General features: G+C 37.3%; 2 protein-coding genes and 1 non-coding gene across 7 annotated transcripts; 1 reads left to right on the forward strand and 2 right to left on the reverse strand.

Annotated features, from left to right (window-relative positions):
• Window positions 1–503: 503 nt before the first annotated feature.
• Window positions 504–576, forward strand: TRNAE-CUC. The gene has a single exon. It is a non-coding gene; the product is annotated as a tRNA-Glu (tRNA).
• Window positions 577–2,545: 1,969 nt separating this feature from the next.
• On the reverse strand, window positions 2,546–12,567 carry LOC122085054 (DCN1-like protein 4). Of its 5 annotated transcripts, none has more exons than XR_006141998.1 (10): window positions 12,064–12,567; window positions 11,210–11,294; window positions 8,548–8,622; window positions 8,425–8,461; window positions 5,163–5,246; window positions 4,979–5,039; window positions 4,777–4,883; window positions 4,598–4,643; window positions 4,434–4,499; window positions 2,894–2,969 (listed from the first exon to the last, which is right to left on the reverse strand). XR_006141998.1 is itself a non-coding variant. In XM_042653492.1 (9 exons), the coding sequence occupies exons 1-9, from the start codon at window positions 12,146–12,148 to the stop codon at window positions 2,874–2,876; spliced, it is 696 nt and encodes a 231-aa protein (XP_042509426.1). In that variant the 5' UTR covers window positions 12,149–12,561; the 3' UTR covers window positions 2,546–2,873. The 5 variants fall into 5 exon arrangements, 3 of the variants coding, with proteins under 3 accessions (XP_042509426.1, XP_042509428.1, XP_042509427.1); XR_006141999.1 differs by lacking the exon at window positions 2,894–2,969 and adding an exon at window positions 3,810–4,184; XM_042653492.1 differs by lacking the exon at window positions 4,598–4,643 and having other exon boundaries at window positions 2,546–2,969; window positions 12,064–12,561.
• An 8,853-nt stretch (window positions 12,568–21,420) lies between these two features.
• Window positions 21,421–22,451, reverse strand: LOC122084604 (ethylene-responsive transcription factor ERF003-like). Its single transcript, XM_042652988.1, has 2 exons — window positions 22,271–22,451; window positions 21,421–22,155 (listed from the first exon to the last, which is right to left on the reverse strand). The coding sequence occupies exons 1-2, from the start codon at window positions 22,351–22,353 to the stop codon at window positions 21,669–21,671; spliced, it is 570 nt and encodes a 189-aa protein (XP_042508922.1). The 5' UTR covers window positions 22,354–22,451; the 3' UTR covers window positions 21,421–21,668.
• Window positions 22,452–23,484: the final 1,033 nt, after the last annotated feature.

Raw genomic sequence — 23,484 nt, forward strand, 5'->3', positions numbered from 1 at the left:
CTTGTCAAAGCCGGTAATTATTTGAAGATTCAAACACGTTTCTGAAGGGGAGGGACTAGATTTTTTATTTTTTGTTTAAGTACTTTTGAATCAATCAATAAGTCAATTAACAATATATGAGAAGAAATGTATAGAATTTAATTCAGGCATTGAAGAAAGGCCAAAATGGATGTAGGATATTATTGTGTACGGCGTAGGTTCAAAGTCAAAGTTCAAGTACATGGAATTGACCTCCATTGATTTTGATTACAATTGGATCAGAATAGACTAGAATCAGTTGATTCTTTAGAAAATTGAATCGAAAAGAGGAAACAAAGATTTCTCAAAATTTCTGTGATTTTTTTTTTTTTTTTGAGTTTTTTATTCAATAAATTTATGTATTTTACTTGAATAAGTTCATGAAGTGATTTTATTGACCAAAAAGGGGTGGAAATGGCCTAAAATATTACTCATACCTTTTTTGTAATCATTATTAAAATATATGTATATCACTTAATCTCAAATCCGTTGTAGTCTAGTTGGTTAGGATACTCGGCTCTCACCCGAGAGACCCGGGTTCAAGTCCCGGCAACGGAATTTGTTTATTTTTTTCTTTTTTATTTTTTTTTGGTTAAGGATAACACTATTTTCAAACGGCAAAACTTCACGGGCAGGGTTACATGAATAACTTACATCAAATGGGGGATTAGGCATCAGTTATTCTTCTATTCGCCCTTCCCTGGTGGTGGTGCCGGTTGTCATCGTGGTGGTGGTGCTAGTGGCCATGGTGCAGTTGGCATCTGCAATGGCGAAGGAGCTAAAGCGAGGTGAGAATGTGGGCGGACGTGAAGATGGAGATGAGGATAGGTTATTCCTGGGGCTGACGAGGAGAGTAAAGGAGTAAGGGTGAGAGGACTGACTAGGAAATGAATTGCCTAATAAGGAATTCCAAGCATCGCATTTCAAACTTGAGGTACCTTATATTTTATTTATTTATTTATTATTATTATTATTATTATTATTATTTTGGTACAAAGCTCATATTAAGCATCATCGTTATAATTTATCCGAACAAAATTTGGCTATTGCCTGAGTTGCAGCTACTACTAGCCAAGGGAATGGAATCCCAAGGGTCCCATGACTGTTACCATAGGCTTGCAGTCAAGTAGCTGCCACCTGGACTACAGCGAAATTTTTTCCAATTTATCCCCCCCCCCCCACCAAAAGAAAAAAAGTCATAGACCAATATAAAAACTTGTATAACATAAACTCTCTCTCTCTCTCTCCCCCTCCCTCTCTCTCTCTCTCAACCAAAAATAAAAATATTGAATATCAGCCATCCATGGTTACAAAGGTAAGGGGAACGTATTGATCCAAACAAAATCATTAGCATGGCCCTTGAAGGAACTTGACATGCGAGGAAAGGACCCTACTATGATTATTATAATTGAAAAAAAGAAAAGAGGAACAGGTTTCCTAATTGCCACGTGTTAAATTGTGCTAAATACCTAAATTTAGTAGATTTATTTTTTAGATCAATTTAATTTCCCTGTGCCATTATAGTGTTTGGTTTGAAAATTGCTTGTAGAAGTTAATCTTTGGGCCATAGCACAACCCCCCCCCCCACCACCAAAAAAAAAAAAAAAATGTCGCAATCCTTGCATTGACTTCACAACGCCAAATTCAATCATATATCTTCTCATGTAATGGGTATACACTCTCACGCATCACTTTGGTAAAACATGCACCCTTTTCCTAGTCTAGAGCTTTTCAGTACTGCTTCATTTTGCCACTTGACAAAGTCCACTTAGACTAAAACTTGATATGTGCGAAGGGAACCATGGAAATCTACATGTCCACCAAATTTCAACTCCATATAGCATGCAACATGCCAAAAATAGGTTGGCATTGCTTTCTAGTGCTTTATTTTGCTACTACAAAGTTCAACCAGAATAAAACTTGACATGCGCAGAGGGAACCCTGGGAATTTACATATCCACCAAATTTCAGCTCCACATGACATGCAACATGCCAGAAATAGGTCAGCATTGCTTCCTGGTTGGGCCAACAAGAAACCCTGATCTTGTTTCTTTAAAATCCCTGTTCTTCAAGACTAATGTAGTTTTCATACCCCCAAGCATCATTTTCACTCAGCAATGTAAGACAACTGAATTAACACAACTAGATGATCACTTGGACATGACCAATAATTTTTAATGCCAACAAAATACTACCACATGGCAGAAACAATCGACTGACCCCTCCTATACTGTTGGGTCTACAGCCTTCAGGGTAATAGTTAAAACTATGAACTACATCGTCGTACATCAGCAAGTCTCTCATCTCAATGACTCCTTTTACATGACTCTGTTGGCTTTCAACAATGAATACATTGTTCAAGCTTCTAAAGGGAAAGGTTTAATGGATAAATTGATTGATTCTACTAATCCACCAGTCAAGATTTAAAGGACTGCATATCTCTGTTGAATTCCAAAAATCAATTTATGTTATCCAAACAGTTCATCAGATAGGAACAATAATCTGCAGGACAATATAGCATCAAGGCTGAAAGAACAAAGGAGGCAATGAATGTATTAAAGGCTCTTTCCAGCATCTCCAGACCAGAAATGTACAACTTTTGCGCCACAGGGCTCTGGCTAGAGTTTCAACTTACAAGTGTATAAAATTTAAATATTCAATATAATCTAAGAACAGTCCTGTACACAGATTGATCAGAGTTTAATAGTCTAAAGATTTCACCAATATTTTTCCCCTTGAGATGTCCAGTTGGTGCCTGGTGGGAACTTGGAGAATATGTATGTTAGAACAGTTGCCTTCTGTAATGATTACTGTAAATTCAGGCAGAGAATAAACATTGGCAGGAAATGCTAACACTAGCTTTGCCTTGTTCTCATCCATTCCACAAAATTGTCCAAGATCAAAGGCCAAGCAAGATCAGGATCATAGTTGCTTAAGTCGGGGAAACTTATCTGCCAAATGAAAAGAAAATTGAAAATAAAAGGAGGTCAAAAGCCAACTTGAATTGTAGATCAAGTCATTCACGAAGAGGACCAAGGCAGTTGAAGATCTCTCAATGATTATTACAGCTTTCAGTTCTGTCCAAGATACACACAGGAAAGGGGGAAGGGGGCTTTGGTTTTTTTTTTTTTTTTTTTTTTTGGGGGGGAGGGGGGGGCGTGGAAACAGTCCAGATGTTTATATGAGAGGATACTTGCAGCAGGACATTGTTTCAGAGGTTGGGACAATACATTCCCTTGGTGCATACATGCACAAAATAGGAACTCATACCATACAAGAACCACCAGATGAACCTCCAAATAGTCAAAAATTTTAGCTGCATCTGAGTATTGTAAGCACAATCTATTAACCTTTTTTTTCTGGACGTATTTGTAGCCTATGATACCTAGATAACCTATTCACCTCTTTCTGGACTTGTAATCTATGATACCTGGATATTTCAATATACCAGCTAACCCATGTCAAACACCACGTGGGTATTGCAGTGAGTATGGTATATGGGTCAGATCCACCAATGTCAATTCCTTTTTTGTTTTTTTTCCTTTTTATTTTCAATTCCTGGATTTACACACAACAGACTTGTAACCAACATAAAATATGAACTAGTACTGGTAAATTTACAGAACACCATTATAAGAAGTCAGAACATGAATGTAGGCAAAAGACAATACATCCATGCCGGTTTAAAACTCATCCCCTTCAGAGTTTTAGCATAACATTTCCCCTCTTATTTAGAAAATTCTTCATGTTATGCTGCAAGTTCACAACTTCATTATTTGGTTACTAAAAACTTTCCAATAATAAATGCATCTAGCTTATTTGATAAAGATTGCTATCTTGCTTACATAAAAGTTTATATGTTACTGTCATGTGCTCTCATGTATGATGTGCCAACCTACAGGACTACTTGTACCAAATTAGCAGGTCAACTAACTAGGTCCACCTCCCCTAGGATATGATGGTCAGACCGATCCATCTCTAAGACACAAATCCACACCCAACACACTCCTAAACCACAATGGCATATAGGGAAAGGATCTCTGAGCTGCCAGCAGCTCCTCTCTCCTCTTGGCACTCTCTCCTCCTGCCCCCCCTCCAACTATTAACCGTAAGTCCATAACCTACCCCCTGGTTGGTGGGTTCTCCATACCGCTAGCTCAGATACCCTGCCAATTGGAGAGCCTGCATCAGTGCCATGCTTATAGCAGAATCAGGGAGAGCAGCTTATCGCAGTCCATCCAAATAAAAATCTTCCTTATTCATCTTTCTAATAAGAAAAATAAATAAAAATGATCAATTTACATAATCTTCTTTTAAATAAGTACATAGGACAGTAGGTTGATGCCCAGAGTGCATCCTAATTTCCATAAACTAAAAGAACCAAAAGACGAAGGAACTGAAAAGGTTTCGTGTACCTCATTGCAAAACCGGAGAAACCCCATCCACTGGTCCATGTTGATTACCTTGTAGTCATTCTGAATCTGCAAAATTAGACATGAAACTAGTTAATTAAGCAATGCTTGAAAATGCAAATCAGTTTGTTGCACAAGTATTTGACATATTATTTAAAATCACATACTGAAGAAGATGCTATGTCACCCAAGATCAGGAATTTCCAACAGGACCTAATCTCTCCACAAGGGTATAGTGTATACATGAAGAAATTTGTATAAAAAAATTTATCAGCAGGCTAGAGGATTCAAGACTCAAACTGCAACACATTTTCAGAAGCAATGTAAGATAGAGCTGGCCATTCACCTTTAAATACTCATTAAGCAAAACAACCTGAGCAAGGAACTGAGATCCTAAAACAAGATACAGCAATTCGCAAATACTATCAATCTCAATGCTCTTTTGCTTCTCCTCTAAAGACAAAAAAACAATAGGTCAGCATAATAGTGGCAAAGACAAAATTGTGCTTGCCTTGGAGAATGCTCAATTTAAATTCCCGAAGACTTACCTGTTAAGCAGTATTGAAATGCATAGGAATAGAAGTCCACAAAATTTGGTGACCTTCTGACCTTTTACGAACATAAGAAAAGGATCAGCACTGAAACATCAATCCTTTGCTAATTAGGGAGCATCCCATATTAGTGATAAAACTCATCAAAAATCAAATAGATGTTCCACAAGGAATAGAATACCTCTTTCTCTAGCTCGGGGAGCGCCTTCTTCAATTTGTTGATAGTGTCAGCTCGTAGTGCTTTGAGGCCTCTTCTCCACTCATCCTATATTAAGAAATAGAATTGCAATATCGAGTCGAACAATGAAAAAATGGAGAAGTATATTTGTACTAATCCCCCAGAAGATCATCGATAAAACTCCATTCATGAGGAAGAAATATAAAGATGAGACCCACCCCCTGCAGATTCATCAACAGCATCCCAGTTCATGAGGAACAAATATACAGGATGGGACCCACCAGGACAGCACCCCAATGTGAGTCTGATTGGGTTAACTTATGACCCAAGCACAGTGTTAGGTATTGGTATCAGATCAGCTGTATTGGCTGTGAACAGTACCGATACCTGGCCGATATTTATATAAGGTATGGACATCCATTTTTCTGCTGAATAAATGATGTTCTGATCCCATATCAGCCCGATATGTATCAGTATTGATATCGCCAGCGACCAACACTGGTGCCTACACTGTGAACTAAACCCTTGGACCAAGATCACCCCAAAGAACTGCGGGAACAAGCCATTAACTAATAGGGTATTCGGATCACCTAAGGATTAGGGTTAGAAAAGCTCATGTAATACAGGATCATAGGCATTAGGAACTCAAATTTTGATACCAAAATTTAGGAACTTCCCAAGTAACATAGGCAAATTCGGGACAAAAGAAAAAAACAAGTTGCCAAAATTAGTAACTATCAAAATAGCAACTAACAGATTTAGAAGGTAGAAACTGAAATTGCAATTAGAAAAAAGGGGCAAAATCAGAAAGTAACCAAAATAGCAAGTCCATATTTAGTAATTACTGGGAGATAGCATATAGGAACCAAAAAATAACACTTCAAACTCAAAATAGAAACATGGAGTAGATTTAGTAACTAATGAGGACAGAAAGAGAAAGTGAATCAGAATTAGAAACTAGAAGAGAAATAGAAAGCGATGGTGGAAGTACTGATGTAACAGCATCAAGGAATCCAATGAACTACCAATACAACTTGTGATCAATGGGAGAAGACGATGGAAATATCAACACTAGAACCTGATCTAAGACCTTGATTGAATGAAGAAGGAAAAGATAGAATAAGACAGATATGAACTACACTTCCCACCTAGGACTTGACTAACATCTCACCAGTCCAACTTGGCATCCCACCAAGCTGCCTTGGCATTCCACCAAGATTGCCATGGACTCTCTCAAGAGAAAACTGCATCTCAAGCAAATCACAGCAAAGAGCTATGTCAAAATCGTAGGAGTAGTATGATCCCTCTACTCCTTTATTTATATTCTTAGCAGATAGTAACTCTTCATGCACAAGCAAGAGAGTTCTAGAGAAAATAAAATAGAAAGCTTCAAGGCTGCTACAAAATTAGAATCTAACTAGTTAATCCCGTACAGAACTCTAATTCCTAATATTTGGGCTTATAGAATTGACTCATTACAAGCCCATGGCCCATATAACCTATTGGGTATTCAAAATTAAGCCTAACTTGACCGTACAACAAGCCCATCTTCTCTTATTACTGAAATTCTGCATCAATTCTCCCTGGCTTAAGAAAAAACTCGACCTCAAGTTTTGTAATGTCAAGGGATTGTGTGATGAACATCCATCTAATGCCCATAGCAGTATTTGATAGCTCACAGATGTTTGGAACATAATCTTCAAGGCGTGGAGCTTTCTCTTTAAAGAACTTTGGTGGCATGACGAACTCTATGTGCTCAACCCCTGAATCAATATCAACTCCACATGTTGTATCTATATAGCAATCAACTCTGGGAGCCTTCTCATCAAAGAATTGAGGCACAAACTCTACGTCTTCAAGAACAGCATCATGAGTGTTGATGATTTCTTATGGAGCAGTCTCGACCACTACCTCATCTTACACTACTTCAGTTTTTTCTGTTTTGATTTCTTTATTGAAGACCTCTTCGGTAGAATCTTCAACCTATTGATCTTCTGTTTTTGGAAGTTTCAAGCACTGTCTCTTCTTCATCAACACAGTTCATGGTGATCACTCCAGTTTTTCAACTTTCAAGCTCCTTTTTTTTTTTTTGACTGGTGTTCTCTCAATTTCCTTTGGCAATGTAAATTTGAATTCAACCATCGCCTCAACATTGTTGGTGTCAAACTTCCAAAACTCTCCAACTTGTGAGCTGAACTTTATATACGGCTTCTTCAAGTTCTCTTCGACTTTAAATGCCTTTTGGTGGTAATCTTGTTCAAGGGAGAGCTTTATTTGGATATGTTTTGGTAGGTACTTGCTCTTCAAGTCGTGTTTCGTCTCTTCCCAAGTCCTAAGCTCACATGTTCTAACGTTGAGCCTCTCTTCATGAACTCCCCATCAATTTTTAGAATAACCAGTCAATAGCAAATATACAAGTCTAAGCTTCCACTCCTCTGGTAATTGTCCCAGTCAAAATATTCCTCTAGAGATCTAAACAGTCAAGGACCAGGTACAGGTCAATATGTCTAGCAAAGTAAGGAACTTCTGGCTTCTCCTTCATAATAACATAAGTCCTAGGAGGTGCATAAATAAATATGTATAGAATCAATATGCTGCACTATCTTTGTCATGCATTCAATCAACTGCTTCAACATCTCAATCACTTGCGCATTAGAACCAAGGGTCTGGTTTGGGTACTAGAGTTACCCTCAAACATGGCTCTGATACCAAAAACAGCAGGCCCATCTTCTCTTGTTACTGAAATTCGGCATCAAAAACTCAAGCCAAACTTTTTTTTTTCTTCCCAATAAATAAGTCAAATAACTTAACTCACTAATCCAATCCCAATCGCTTTGGGTTGCTTCAGGTTAAGTCAGTTTAATCTTAGGCATAGAAATAACTCATTTCATATTAGACATCATTGGTCTTGGATTGCCCAATTATCGATCCAGACATGAACACAAATTTCTTTTCTTTTTTTGTAAGACAATGTCAGACTTTTAGCATTAGTGATCTGCAGAGTTAAACCCTATAATCAGCCCACTGCATGTTAAACATGTTGAATTGCTACACTGTGGGCTGAGAGCACAATTCAATAAAAGAAAAACTACCCCTAGGATATGTAGCTGTGGAGATAAATTAGGGAACTATGAACTGTAAGCTGTGAACAGTGAACTGTGAACTGTGATGCCAATTACTTGGCAACCAGAATAGAGAAACATCACATTCAAAATGCTGAAAGGCTATAACAAGATTCAATAAACAGGGGAATGAAGTGTCATACCAGGGTAAAATATCCTTGCTTTTCAGCCCTCATTTTCCTGGTAGATGCAATCTATTAATTTTGAAGCAGGAACTTGATGCGCAAGTGAGTAAATGGGTCACATGTCAACAAGAAGTAACCTACCAAGCAAGCATCAGTGTCCTGACATCAGTATGATCCACTTCCAGATCTGAACAAAGTGCCTCAATTCCTTCTGGGCTGCTCAGGAAAATACAACGGTTAGATATTTCGGTCCTAAAATAAAACCACATGCTCATTACATTGTAGTTCAGTATATTTCTTTTGGGTGGCTATTTTGGTCCAATCAATGAAATGAAATTTTCAGATAACTAGGTCATTTCATTCGGGCTCCCACTACTGCAGGGTCTAGGAGGGGCAAATGTATGCAGCCTTACCCCCTACTTCGCAAGAGAGGTTGTTTCCAAGTTTCAAACCCCCACCCAATAGGTTGCAATAGTACAATTTAACCGTTGTGTCAAGGTTCGCCCACTATCTATGAATCAAGAATACCACCAAAAAAATTAAGTACCATATAATAGGGAACAAATGAGACGCTACCTTAGAAACCATCTAGTGAGCTTTGGACCAAAAAAAAAAAGGCAGGCTCAAGTGGATCCACTGACCAAGTAAAGGTTAGATAAGATGGAGCAGTAATATAATTAGTTGTAACTTTCCTTTCAGTGGCCATTTTGATTTGGTTCTAAAATGAAAATTTTCAACACTTGGTAGTTTTGATAAAAAAAATTTATGAATTTCTGATTTAAGCTTGAATAAAATATTAAAATATGGATCTCTTGGGTTAGAAACCCTCGAAATGGGCTACATATGGATTTGATGAAGCATACTTATAAATGGGCTTTCCTTTGGCCAAACTAAAACCAATAGATTTACTCAAAGCAAAAAGATTCCAAACACAATTCTCATCATTTCAGATGAAACAAACAGATATGGCAAGAATTCAATAAAAAAAAATTTTCAGTGAAACAGGTGTTTGGCTTCGGCCACCGAAACAAAATATTTCAGGACTTTTGGCTGAAACAAAGTTAATAAAACTAAGTTAATATATTCACCAATAACTAGGAGACGAGTAACTTTATACAGTAGGTTTACACCAAGAAATGGAACCAAAGCCATATCTCTTTGTATTGGTTATGAATGAGTCAACAAGACGCATACAAGAAGTCCCATGATCTATACTGCTTTCCTAAAAGGTGGTATTTAATTGACGAAGCTAGCAGGATGTCCAGAATCTAAGCGGCTTAAGATTAGCCAAAAGTAGAGCAAAATATAATTTTAATAAAAATAGGGTAGAAGAGTTGGAGCAGTTAAGATAGAAAACAAAGAGATGCCCTTGAGCAATCATTTCCATCACCTTTGTTCAGTTGTAAATAAGGTGGTAGATATTGAAGAAAATGTCACCCATAGATTTAAAGCAGGATAGATCAAACGGAAAGTGCTTTTCAACGGCTATGTCATGAAGCAAAGGCAGCAAAGAAAGATTTTCATTTCAAGGCTTCTAAATTTCTTGTAGACCTAAAAGATGGAGACAATTGCAATTAGGATTAAAATCAGTAACCTTTTTTTTTTGGGTGGTGCCTAGGCATCATATGTTGTTTATATTTGAAAATAAAAATATTAACAAAGCGAGACTCAAAGAATATATCATGTCACAATGTTTTTAAAACCGAATCAAATGTTGGATCATTCTAGGTTGGTAGTCAGCAGTCCTGAAGTCCGATTTCTGGTCTACAAAGTAAAATTGTTGAAAATGCAGACGTACACCATTACGCAGAGTGGTTGGGGAGCTGGAATCTTTCCTAAGTATCTCATATTCAATTCTTACAGTTGCATGTCTTCCAACAACTTTTTTATATTTTGAAAACAGTTTCTTTATTTGGTATCTACTACTTTAATATTGTCCCAACATATTATCAATTTATGATAGTATTTTAATTAGTGTCATTTCTGTAGTTATTGATTTTCATTAAAAAAAAAAAATGTTTCAGAAACAAGTTTTACCAATCGCCACAACTGTTGTTTTCCTGTTCCGAAACCGTTTGTGAAACCAGTTCACCAAACACCACTTTTTTTTTTTAAACGTAATTTTGACACAAAAACTGAAAATTCTGTTTTTGACATGAAACGCCATTTTTGGAACTGAATGACTACCAAATGCAGCCTTAAAAAAGAAGAGAAATAATAAAAATAACACTTGGCGCCTTGGTCACCTAGGCAACACCTAAGCACTTAGGCACTCCTCCATCACCTTGAGTCGCCTTGACAACTATACTGGAATGTCTGTTGGGGCCTGCCAATTTCAGGTCCAACCATGGTCTAACAACCTAGTCAAACATTTTGTGAAAACACTGACCTGTGAATCGATGAATATGGGAATCTAAATTTTCACACTACTATTTTTTTCCAAATCTAAGTATGAATTTAATAGTGCTTAAATGCAAGAACAAAAATAATATTGTAGATTAATAGTTTCAAAGGGCGGCATAAATGCCACACATATTTGCAGACTCATAAAAAGAACCTAGCAAAGAAGGACCCCTCAAGCTTTAAAGATTATTTTCCCTATTCGTTTGGGGGCAGTACCAGATTACTTAAGACTGTCCAATTTGGGCTGTTTCACTGTTCCAAAAAAATTAATACATTTTGTAGTTTGTGCTTTCAAAGAAAAGTTGCACAAATTCTTCTTCATAAACAGCAACTAAATGTTTCTAGTCCATGGGGAAAAAACCATTCATAGAGGTCATTTACTTGGATGGAACAAACTTACTCAATCATGCCAGAGGACTTGTTCATGTATGAACTAAATAGCTGCTCAATCCGCTCCAGCTCCTTAATAATGGCTTTACTAGAGGCTGAATATCGTGCCAGTTGGTCAGAACCACCAATGTGATGTAATGACAAGATTACAAATCTAAAACATCTCAGTCAAGTAAACAGAGAATGAATAAATAAATAATCTACAAAAGAAATGAATATTAAACATTATAAGACACTAGAGAGAAAGCCTTAACAGAAAGAACAGTTACAAGAAATCCCTCAATTGAAATTTGCCTCCAACACCCATACGAGGAGATACAGTCCTATCCAGTTTCACCATAAACAAGAACTGTTGGTGGTGGACAAAGTAGAAATTTGAAAAAATTATACATATGTGCATGACTTTAATTAAACAGCAACAAACCAAGTTTAAGAGTGGTGTACATGAATCAATGCAATATTCGAGTCTCCAACTGCCCTAAATCTTAGCTTTTCCATTTCCATATCAAATCCTCAACCTCGTCTATTCCGAGACCTTAAAGAAAGCATCTCCAATTTTCCAAAAATTCCCACAAAAACATAAGTTTGCAATTCAAATTACTCAGTCACATCCGAAAGGATAAGGTAGGAAGCAACAGGATAACTCAAAGTGAGACTTAACCCCTCCAAGACCAAACAAGATTGATATTTTCCACTAACCATTCTGTGCCAAAGCAAGCTTGTTACAGAGATTAATTGAACACAACAACAAGAGCAAGATAAATACTCCGACATGCCACAAACCCACGAAAATTACATAGAATTGGAAAATTTTCTAGGCATGAAGCTAATACGTATGATTGGAAGAAGGAACAAGAGGATTACCAGAGCGAAAGAGATCAACGGGTAAAGAATTCATGGCGGAAGCAGAGTTCTGCGACCCAGTTTTCCTTGTTGAAGAGCGACGCATCGTGGCTAATGATAATTCGAATATTTATACAAAAAGAAACAGTTCTAATAAATCCTCGAGCGAGCGAGAGGCGGAGCTTCGTCGCTCGAAAGCTTGTACGGACCCCAAATAAGGATTTAAGCTTTCGTTTTCAGATTAAAAGAAAGCAATGCCCGCCCTGCTTTTGCCTTTAAAGTTACGAAAACGACGCAGACAGGTTGAGAAAGAGAGAGAGAGAGAGAGAGAGAGGGGTGAGCGTATTGCTTTCTTCTCTGCTTCCTTCTTCACAGAAGAATCTCTCGACGTTCGACGAGAAGGAAGAAATAACGTTAGAGCGCGAACCGAAACAAAGCAGGAAGCCGAGCCCTGCACCAAGGACGACGGGCATTTTGGTGTCGGTCCGAATTAGGTTTTGCATCCGTGTGTTATCCGGATCCAAAATCGGATAATTTGGAAGATATCTAGGTGATTCGAATATTTCCAATTAATAATAAAAAATAAAGTAACTAACGACCATGATTTATAGGATTTTTAGGGTGCTTGAAGATTCTTTTTTTTTTTTTTTTTTTTTTTTTTTAGGTCTTAGACTCCAAAGAATGATCAAAAGAGGTAAGACAATTGAGCATGGATTAAGGACATGGAATCAGGTCAGGATCGGTCAAGATTGATATCATTATGATTTTAATCCATATTTGACAAAAATACCCCTGGGTTCTGGGGCCTTCTGAGCACATTTTCGAGGCTCGCCCCTTTCCCTTTGGTTCCTCCTGTTCCTCTTTCGAATCGAATTTACAGTCTAATTTTGAAAGTTTCAGTTACCTAATTTCATCAGGCTTCCTCCTTCACGATCAATTTTTTTTTTTTTTTTTTTTTTTTTACCTTTCATTCATACCGATCCATTGCACAGTATGGGCCAAGAATCGGAATCAATCAAGGTTGATATCATTTGACTGATTCTAGCTGATCCTGTTTGATTCCTCAAATCATGCAACTGAGATACATGGATTGAAAGTGAATCGTATACACCTGGAGGAGAAAGGTCAAGTTATACGAGTTAGGGATAAAAATGAATAGTCAAAAATCTGGATTTGATTCTCGTTTGTATCAGTTTAGGGGTATCCATATCTAGTAAGGGGATATTCAGACCAAATCTGTATCCATCCCGTTTACATCTCTAGTTGGATCAAGTTAAATGGTTAATCCACTAATGTTGCAATTTAATTTGATCTGCAAATAGTGATTCTTTTTTATTAATTCTTTTTGTTTATGGACAAAGTTGTCCTTCACCAATGGTGAACAAAAATTTCTTCAACCACTTTATTAAGTCCATCATATTAAGAAAGGAAATTATCCAGTATCACCCCTAAAACTGAAAATAACTTGGAGTGACCCCCAAAAATAAAAATATGTCTAGTAGACCCCTCACTTTCTCAAAATTATATCTAAAAAACTCATTCCGTTACTTTTAAGGCGTAAGTGATGATGTCATCAGTCATTTTTTCGCTAAATGGCCAATCTACCCTTATGGGTATGTTAAGTTACTTCGATTACAATCTGCTTCGACTACCGCTGTTGTGCTCCAACTACCTTTGCTCCGTATACCTGCGAAGAAGAAAGGAAGAGGAAGAGGATACAGGAGGCGACCCAGATGAGAATAAGGGTTTATTCTCTACCTTCACCGCCCTCCATGTCTGTGGTTCTACTTCTTCTCTTCTTATTGTCTCTCTTATATGTTGCCCAATCAGATGATCTTAACATCAAATTCAAAGCTGCGTTTCGGAGATCAAACACCATTATTTTCGATTCATGGACACCAAATAATCAACCTTGCAATTTCACCGGAATTTCCTGTAATTCGGACGGTTCAGTAACAAGTATTGAACTGGGTAATAGAAATATGGTCGGTGTTATCCCCTTAAACTCCCTTTGCCAGCTTCCATACTTGCAGAAACTGGATCTTGGATCGAATTTCTTATACGGTACCATCACAGAAGCTTTGAGGAATTGAAGTTACTTGCGGTACTTAGATCTTGGGTCTAATTCCTTCTCCTGTACTACAATCCCTGATTTATCCACTATAACACAATTAGAACTGCTAAGCTTGAATTCCAGTGGGATTTCCGGTTCTTTCCCATGGAGTTCACTGGCAAACATGACAAATCTCGCCTTTCTGAGTCTCGACGAAAATTTCTTCGACAATGCTCCATTCCCGCTGGAGGTTTTGAAGCTCCAAAAGCTATTTTGGTTGTACCTCTACAATTGCAACCTCAAAGAAACTATTCCCAAAGGCATCGAAAATCTCATTGGACTTATCTACCTAGAACTCGCCGATAACAATCTATCCGGCGAGATCCCAGTTGATATCGTGAAGCTTACGAATTTGTGCAGCTTGAGCTCTACTACAATCAACTGATGGGAAAAATCCCACCTGAATTTGGGAACCTTAGTGTTGGTCTCACTTATTTCGAAGCCTCCGATTATAATTTGCGCTTCACTGATACAACTCTCACTCTTGGACGATAGGGTTTCAAAACACACCGCCTGAGTTCGCTCTGCGTCACACCTTTGTCCCTGCTGAGAAATCATTGATAGCAGCCAACGAGGTAACTTGAGGTAATAACTTCAATAATTTTCTTCCTTTCAGAAGGAGAAAGGTGGGGTTTTTCTCAGCCACGGTCGTAGATGAAGATGTGGTGTAGACCTACCCACCGCATCTTCTATCTACTGCTATTAGAGTTATAATCACCCAACTAGGGTCGCAGCTGAACTGACAGTGATAATATATAAGGGTTTGGAAGGGTAAAAATGAGCTCTTTTTAGAGTTTTAATTATAAGGGTAAAAATGTCATTTCTCACTTTTAGTTAACGGTGTTAAAAATTATGGGTGCGGTAGATATTAATTTCATTTTTAGGGGTCACTCCAAGTTATTTTCAATTTTAGAGGTGGTACTATTCAATTGAAGGAAATTATATGTACTATTGTCAGATAAAATGTAAGTATATTACATTACCCCCCCCCCTTTTTTTTGGTAAAGTATATCATATATTAACATATTAGGATAGGCATACCACCCACGTGTGATAAGATAGCAGGCGACACCAATGGACATGGGATGCGCATCACAAAAGAGGGGCGGGACTCATTTTAAAGAGAGGAAGAGAAATTGGGGTTTTGTAGAAATCACAATCTTCTATAATAATGTAATTATGTTTTCCTACTTTGTTTCCGAATGAATGTCTGTCTTTCTAACAAATTAGTGTGCAATCACAAAAATAGTGGGAAAGAGATCTGAAATTGGGGTTTTATAGAATCACAATCTTCTACTAATAATATAAGTTTGAATCCACAAAGTAGGTCTTGTAAGAAACTTTCCACTTTTCCACTTTTCAGACCGCTTAGCTTAAGTGTCTAGGTTTTGTTCAGCTATGTGCAAGAAAATACGCATCTTTAGAGTACGTGACTTAATTTGCAAACAAAATAGCTTGGAACCTTATGGTGAAATGGTGAATGCTATAGACTATGTATAAAGAACGACCCGGTGTACAAGGCTCTCACTATGGGTTTGGGAGGGGCACCTTCTTATCCTTGCTTTGTAAAAAAAGCTGTTTCTAAGTTTCGAATTTATGATCAACAAATTATGATAGTACAACTTAATCGTTGTGCCACAAGCTCGCTCACTTATTTATTCCATATATTGTCTAGAATTTTTTAGGCCTTAAAGCCAAGATTTTTATTGAACATTTTACTTCTATGTATACAATTGTGAACCCTCTAGATCCATCTTTTATTGAGTCATTATTTGATACAACTATCTTAGAGGATGAAAATTGTTCTCTAACCAGTTTTGCATTTAAAGGATGAGATTAAGGTTGTGTCTTTAGGATTAGGGTTTATAAAGTACCAAGACACAATGGTTTATCTAGTATCTTTTATCATAAATTTGGGAACCCTCATCCTTTGCTGGAGAGAGAGAGAGAGAGTGTGTGTTTCAAAGGACAAAATGATAGTAATGTACTTAAAGCATGATTTAGCATACAAAAGCACCATTAAGATTTGTCTTTAAGCATGATTTAGTATGCATAATCACTTCTACCACTGGCCCAAGCCTAACTGGAATCCGAAGTCCAGAGACTCCAGACCATTATAAACTGATGTGCTGAACGAGAGTGTCACTTTTAAGCCCATCTGATAATAGTGGGCTAAGAATGGAATTGGCCCCTACTGGTTGTAGTTGAGTAACTTGGCTACTGCTTGTTTTCTTGATCATTTTGGCCCATAAAAATGGTTGATAAATTGTAGTCGATGGGCTATGTTGCCAAGCCATGCAAGGTGAAACAACCATAGGTCATCAAGCAGGAGTTGAGATCCCCTGCACGTCCGTACACTTTGGGTGTCAAATCGCACTGAAGACTTATTGGACCAGTTTTTATTTGGCATATTGTAAACCCCTTAACAAACCGGACTGTATCGAAAACCGATTGAATCTAAAATTAAACCAAAATTGATTCAAAAATCAGGACAAAACTAAATCAAACTGGTAAGAAATCAAAAATAGCCCAAAATTATTTAAAAAGATTAAAAAATAAATAATGGTTTGTATAGAAAATCAAAACTAACCTGATTACAATCGATACAAGAAACCAAAGAAAAACTAAAACCAAACCTCACCAAAACCAAAACTTCCTTATTGATTCAGTTTCAGTTTCACAATTCCCAGACAGAATCCAATTCAACCCTGACCAAAACTGGGCTGAACCGACCCATTGACACCCTATATGGGATACACCAAACCGTAGTCATATTGAAGATCAGATCATCTATCGAAACACCCCGGTCGGGACCATGAACCAGTCAGACTTTGGTCCATATTCTGAAAATTTAATGCCTCCATCAACCAAATCAGACGAACCACCCCCGGTCGGGACCATGAACCAATCAAACTTTGGTCCATATTCTGAAAATTTAATGTCTCCATCAACCAAATCAGACATGTATCATGCCTGAATCAACTTGATCATAAGTGCTAGGTAAAGACAGAAAAGAAAGGCATGGTCGGTGAGGCTGAACAGGGAATGTCTGGTCAACCACCATAACAGTCCATATAAAGACCATGACATGAGTAGACAAAGCATGAGCATGAACATGAACATTTGCATTTTTCCATGATATATGTGTTATTCTTTGGCATCTACTCTTATAAGTACTTCCTCGTTATCTTTGTGGGTGTTTGCCTACCTGAGAGAAGACAAGAAATCTAAGCAATCTATCCACTCATAGATTGAGGTGATGGTAAATGATTTTGTAGCCTTACTTATATATGGTGTTCTTCATTTTTATTTATTTATTTTTTTTAGCATTATATATAAAAAGCTAAGGTGTTGATGTCTTTTTGATCTTCTTCCTTGGATACTCGAAGCTCAATCACACATCATAGAGAAAAGATTTGGCTAAAAAGTTTTACTGCGGCCGCCAACGTAAACCTCCTTCTTTCCTTTCTTGCTTTGATTTGAGATAAGGATTTATGACAAGCTTAAAAGGTTAAGAAACACAACTAAGAGAATTGGTCCTACCATATCATGGGTCCCACCTAAATCAATGACATAACTCATATATATATATATATATATATACATTTTAAAGTAAATTGGACCAATAGGATGACCGAAGAGGGAGTCATTAGACTCATTACCATCGAAATATTTACCATCTTTTACACAAGCACAAGAAGAGTGTTGAAGACCTTCTCTAACATTGGGGGTTATAACTTCTTGGATTAATCTTATACTCAAGTTATTAAACTGATTTTGTAAATCTTTAACTACTCTGTGTGTGTGTGTGTGTGTGTGAGAGAGAGAGAGAGAGAGAGAGAGAGGTGTGGTCCATGCATCCTCCCTCATTGTAAACAAAACCAAGTGAGGGAAATGGAGTTAATTAAATCCATGTGCAAGTTAGTATGCACATGGACAAGCCCATTTTCTGAAATGCAAGCCCATGTGAAGGGATGGGACTTGAGGAGAGAAGAGGATAAGAAGGTATTGAGACATGCCATAAAATTTGGTTATCATCTTGTCAGAGACTTATACATAAAGATGCACCCTAACATAAGGAGATAGAGAAGATTTTATTTAGAGAATATAAGGAAAGTGGTTTGTCTTTTTTTGAGTAGGCCACCAACCTTTTCTTTCAAAGCTTTTGGTTCTTGACTCACTGCAGCCCCCCATTACCTAAATCCTTAATGATTTACAAATCCAAAGGAGAAATTGAAATATGTTTTTGGATATCATGGAACTGTTTAATATCAGGCCATATAATTCTCCCCCAACAATTCTACCTGAGATTCTATTCACCATAATTGGTTTTGACCACTTTTTCTAACAAAGATCTCTCCTTAGACCTTTTGATTCCATTGTTTAATCCCTTGCTATTGATTCAAGGGAATAACTTTACAGTGTAAGTGTACTCAAGTTTCTGACTGGCCTACCACTTCTTTAAAAGGTGCTTCATTGATGGTTCTGAATTGGCAGGTCAAAGTTTCTTCATTGGATTGATAGGATCATTTGATTAGTTTCTCTAGAAATGTACTGGTTGGTCCTGATCAATGGGTATATGTGGTTATGCATGTTTGGTAAGTGTTTCAAGGATTTTCGTCTTAGAAAGCATGTGGTTCTAAGTTCGATTACTTTTACTCTTTTAGGGTCAGTTACATGGGGGTGTTAAGTGTTCTTCACTGTTTTCTGTAAAAGTTGAATGAGAACCATTCAATCCCTATATGATCCAAACCATGCAGTTGTAGGGTCAGTATAGACCTATGAGACTGATAGGGCCAAAGACTTAGATACCCATCGTTAGCAAGAAAACAAAAAAATAGTATTGCTCTAAGTTCACCTTCTTATTTGTAAATCAAAAGCATTAGAACTGAAACAGATTATATTATATGCTAGGATCTGATCTAAAAAAAGGATCTGAACAGTAAGCATTGGGTTGACCAAGTTAGATGGCACCCAATATATATATATATATATATATATATATATATATATGGGTTAGTGATTCAAAGCCAGCAATAGTACCAAATTGAAAATAGTTAGATAGGCATCTATATGTCTTCATCTAAAGTGTAAACACACAGTTTCAGGTTCATGAAAGTTAAATAAGCTTTGATTTGATACCAATAGTTGTATATATGTTATCCTTAGAACTATATTTGTAATAAATTTCAACGATTAAATGATCTTGATTTGATGTATTCCAGTGTTTACTTTTTAGCGCATAATCTGCCCTTAATCAATGGTATTGACATAAATCTTATAAGGTCATTAGACATTTAAGGCAAATCAAATCACTAGGGTTCATTTCTATTCTTTGGTTTTCTGACAAAAAATTTCCCTTTAAAAAAAAAAAAAGTACAGAAGAAGCTAACAGGTTGCGTGTGTGTGTGCTCGCTTACCTGTGAACTCAGAAAATCTTAAGTATTACATTTAAAATTAGATGGTTTAGCTTCAGGGTTTTGATAGTCTTGGAAAAGATATTCAAACTAGCCATCATGTATAAACTCAATAACATGAGATCTCTTAAACCAACTTTGCTGAATTAAAAGTAGGAACAAATAATGAGATGGCCACTTTAATCTTTGATGGTTGTGGGGGACACAATCAATTTCCAAATAGCTTAATAATCATTAATAGATTTAGAGGATGGGACCTCTAATGAATGGAAACTAATACAAAAAAAGAAGAATATAAGAAGATCTATAAATTGAAGAATAAGTTCTACAACTCAAAATTAAATGAAATCAATGAAAATTAAGGGAAGAAAATGATGTTAAACTGAATAGTAAATACCATATTAACTTTAGCTTTAAATAATCTCAACAAAATGTCAAAAACAAACCCAAAAAGGGGAAAAGGGAATGGTAGCAGCTGCTGCAATTGAGCTATCGGTGGTTGGATCAGCAAAGGGTATCATATAGAGTCTTTTATGTTGCTTTGAAATCATTTTTTTTTCTTAGATAAGGATCAGGTTTTCACCAATGAATGCCCCTCAATCAAGTGCTCCATGATCCTATCCATCAAATTCTATTCAGTCATTGGCAATCCATCATCATATTAAACATGAATTATACTACGTTTGATCGGACGAGTAGTAACATTCGAGGGTTGATATTACTTCAAGCTCAATCACATTTCCAGTGGTGACCCACCTAGATGTGTATGACTTAATGAGAACTTAAGTTTGTATCTCAGCAACATCTACAGAGATCATGATTTTAAAACTCGGATCTAAGTCTAATTCTGATTCAAATCAATTCTATGCATACTGAGTCTGACTCGAGGTAGGCCGAGTTAGATTGAGTCCACAAAGTCCAACCAATTCGATGACAGTTTGAATCCGAATAGGAGATGTTCGGTCTTTAGTGCCTTCATATTCTTGAGGAATTATCTCTACAGGCCTTCAAAGTTACAGTGATGCTTAAACTGATCCAGCAAGTTTCAGCTTCTAGCTTCCAATGCCATGGATCCCGCAGCAATCAGGGCATCTAAGCCGTGTTGACGAGAGCTATTAACGTATGCATTTGGTGACATCATAATGGCACAACACAGCTTATTGTGGGATCCATCCTGTTGGAAACTGTGAGACCACTTCACATTGTGCCTCAAGAGTAATCAATTCAGGCACCAGGGAGAGGAGGGAAACCAAGAAGTGGAACAAAAAGTGATCCTTCTGTAAAGAGTCAAAGTCTCTGATCTGAAAGAACTTTAAAGCCATTTCAGCCAAGGCAGGTGGGAATTTGGAAATTTTGGAAGAACTGCAGAAAAGCTGCAGAAAAGCACAAGCACAGAGAAAAAAAAGTGCAATGGTGGTATGTGCATGTGGATGTGGATGTAGCAGCAGCCCACAATTCATCATCATCGACTCCAAAATCAGTCAAATAGTGTTCAAATTGAAGGACATGTGAACTCAACTCACTCACTCACCTCCCCAAATCTCAGAAAGAAACAGAGGAAGGGAAAGAGGGGAACCCACCATTATCATCATAATGAAGAGCCATTAAGCACATCTCCACTCAATTTCACACATGAATACAAAATCTTATTCAGGCCCATCAATCCAAAAAAGAAAAAGTTTTCGACTTTTCTCTTTCCCTTCTCTCTCCTCTCAAGAGTAGTACCACAGAGGTCAGTTTTAAAGGTAAATAAGAATTGAAACTTCTAATTCCTCACCCTTTTTACCCTTTAATTCGATTCTTTTTACACACAAATTGAGCAAAAGCATGAAGCTATGAACGGATAAGTTTGGAATAACTAAAGCTTAAGCATCTTAATATATATTGATTCTCTTACTGTACATTCTACTACCATCATAAGATCAATAACTGATAATTGACTTGGACCAAGAACCTAGAAGGCTGGACGTATACTAGATACCAGCTAGAGATGCTTCAGGAGAGGCAACTTGCTCTGAACGGTTAAAAGAGAAAAATGTGTTACATTAGCAGAGGAGATGGGAGAGAAAATACGATGGGTTTGGCAAAAGGCTACATTACAGAGCCTGAGAAGGAAGAACAGAGCAGAGCTCGACAGACCCATAATCAAGCAACTCCTCAATCATCTGCTCAATATGATCATCTTCAAGTGGTTTGAATTGCTGGGTACTCTCCATTTGAGTTTTCTTCACGACCCAATTCGTCTGCGTCTTTTCCACAGCAGGTTTCTGCTCTGGTGACCATACACCCATTGTGATTTTGGAATCTTGGGCATTGGCATCACGAGGCATGACCACGGAAGAGGGAGCTCTTGGAGGCTCTTTCACGACAGAATTGTTGATTTGGAGAGATGCCAAGTGGCAACGATGTAATTTTGCTGTCAAAGTTGCAGAGAGAAGCTTCGAGGAAGAAGACTGAGGCGCATTGGGGTTGTAAGGAAAATTGGTTCTCGCCCTTTGCCCGCACATGAGCCTCGCAGCTTCGTCGTAGGCACGGGCCGCATCCTCGGCGGTCTCGAACGTGCCTAGCCAAATTCTAGTTTTCCTGTGTTCGCGAGGGACAAAATGTATCAAACATTTGTTCCAAAAGCAACATCGAAACTAACTAAAGAAACGTTTGTTTAGGAATTCGAATAAACAAAATTGTTGGTTCAACTTACAATAGTGGGTGGCGAATCTCAGAGACCCAGGAGCCCCAATGCCTCTGACGAACACCTCGATATCGCTGTTGTTGTCTGGCCATGTTTACTGTGAGAAACGTTTCAAATTACTAAAGTGTTTGTGAAAATGCGTGAAAGAGATATATGATCTAAGAATGGGAATACCGAGCAAGGTTGAGAGGGGAGGGTGGAACAAAGGGGGATTGAGGGGTTTATATAGTTGGGTTTGTTGAAACAATTGAAGAATGGCTGGACCCCATTGAAACAAATGGGCCCACTTTGGTGTTCTTGGTCTTTTTTTATTTATCTTAACAGTTGGCTTATTAAGTGATCAATTAACATTATTTATTTATTATTTATATTATTATTGACTTAAATGATGAGGTTTATCTGAAAGTGACCAAATTCATTTCACATTCTCCTTATTTTTAATGCTAATCTGTCTTTTAGCTTATCGCTTATCTCCCATCCTTTTCCTGACTGCTGCTGAGAAAATCTAAGGCCATCTTATTGTTTTTTTGTCAGTCATAGCCATGTTATTGTATGTTGTGCAGGTCTGTGTTCTCTGTAATGAGCTTATTATTCATACTTTCCTGTGCCAAGAACATGCAAAGCCCCAGTGATCACTACTAAATGGGTCCCCACCCTGAACAACTTACATGATCTGTTTGATAAAATGTCAGATAAGGTTTTTCAGGGGTTATTGCTCATCAATATATAAAATCAATCAGGTTAGATACTTGAGTAGAATTCATCCTCAAAAATTAGAAGTAATTCACGATCATTAAACTATTAATGAATTAAACTGTTAAGGATTTGGATAAAACTCATCTTCAAAAACTAGTCATTAAGGAAAAAATATTTAAATACTTAAAAATATTTATATTAAGTCACTCACTTTTGATGTAAGATTATTACTATCCCCTTCTGCATAGAACCCAGCTAGAAAACACAAAAACCAATAGAAAAAAAGTCTTCAACAACTTGTGAATAAGCTTAAAAATCATGAGAGTCTGCAGATATGATGAGGACGTGCACTGGATCTTATTTTCTAAAGATATATTTGGCTAAGGTGGGCATCTTCTCGTATCTTCCAAAGTTTTTTGTAATGAAATTTCTTTGTTTTTTTTTTTTTTTTTTACTTTTTGTCACATATAGTCGTCGTGGGGGGTGGCAGCAAATCTATGGAACCGTGTGGGCTTCTTGTGATAGTT

This window comes from Macadamia integrifolia, chromosome 7, assembly GCF_013358625.1.
Source record: "Macadamia integrifolia cultivar HAES 741 chromosome 7, SCU_Mint_v3, whole genome shotgun sequence".
In the NCBI taxonomy this organism is placed as follows: domain Eukaryota; kingdom Viridiplantae; phylum Streptophyta; class Magnoliopsida; order Proteales; family Proteaceae; genus Macadamia; species Macadamia integrifolia.

Excerpts from the sequence above, each read along its gene's own strand:
- LOC122085054 (XM_042653492.1), bottom strand. The coding sequence starts at position 12,148 with ATGCGTCGCTCTTCAACAAGGAAAACTGGGTCGCAGAACTCTGCTTCC. Across the intron at positions 8,462-8,547 it reads AGGACACTGATGCTTGCTTG|GAAAATGAGGGCTGAAAAGC; the intron begins GTAGGTTACTTC and ends TGCATCTACCAG. Across the intron at positions 2,970-4,433 it reads TTCTCCGGTTTTGCAATGAG|ATAAGTTTCCCCGACTTAAG; the intron begins GTACACGAAACC and ends TTCATTTGGCAG.
- LOC122084604 (XM_042652988.1), bottom strand. The coding sequence starts at position 22,353 with ATGGCCAGACAACAACAGCGATATCGAGGTGTTCGTCAGAGGCATTGG. Across the intron at positions 22,156-22,270 it reads GAGATTCGCCACCCACTATT|GAAAACTAGAATTTGGCTAG; the intron begins GTAAGTTGAACC and ends TCGCGAACACAG.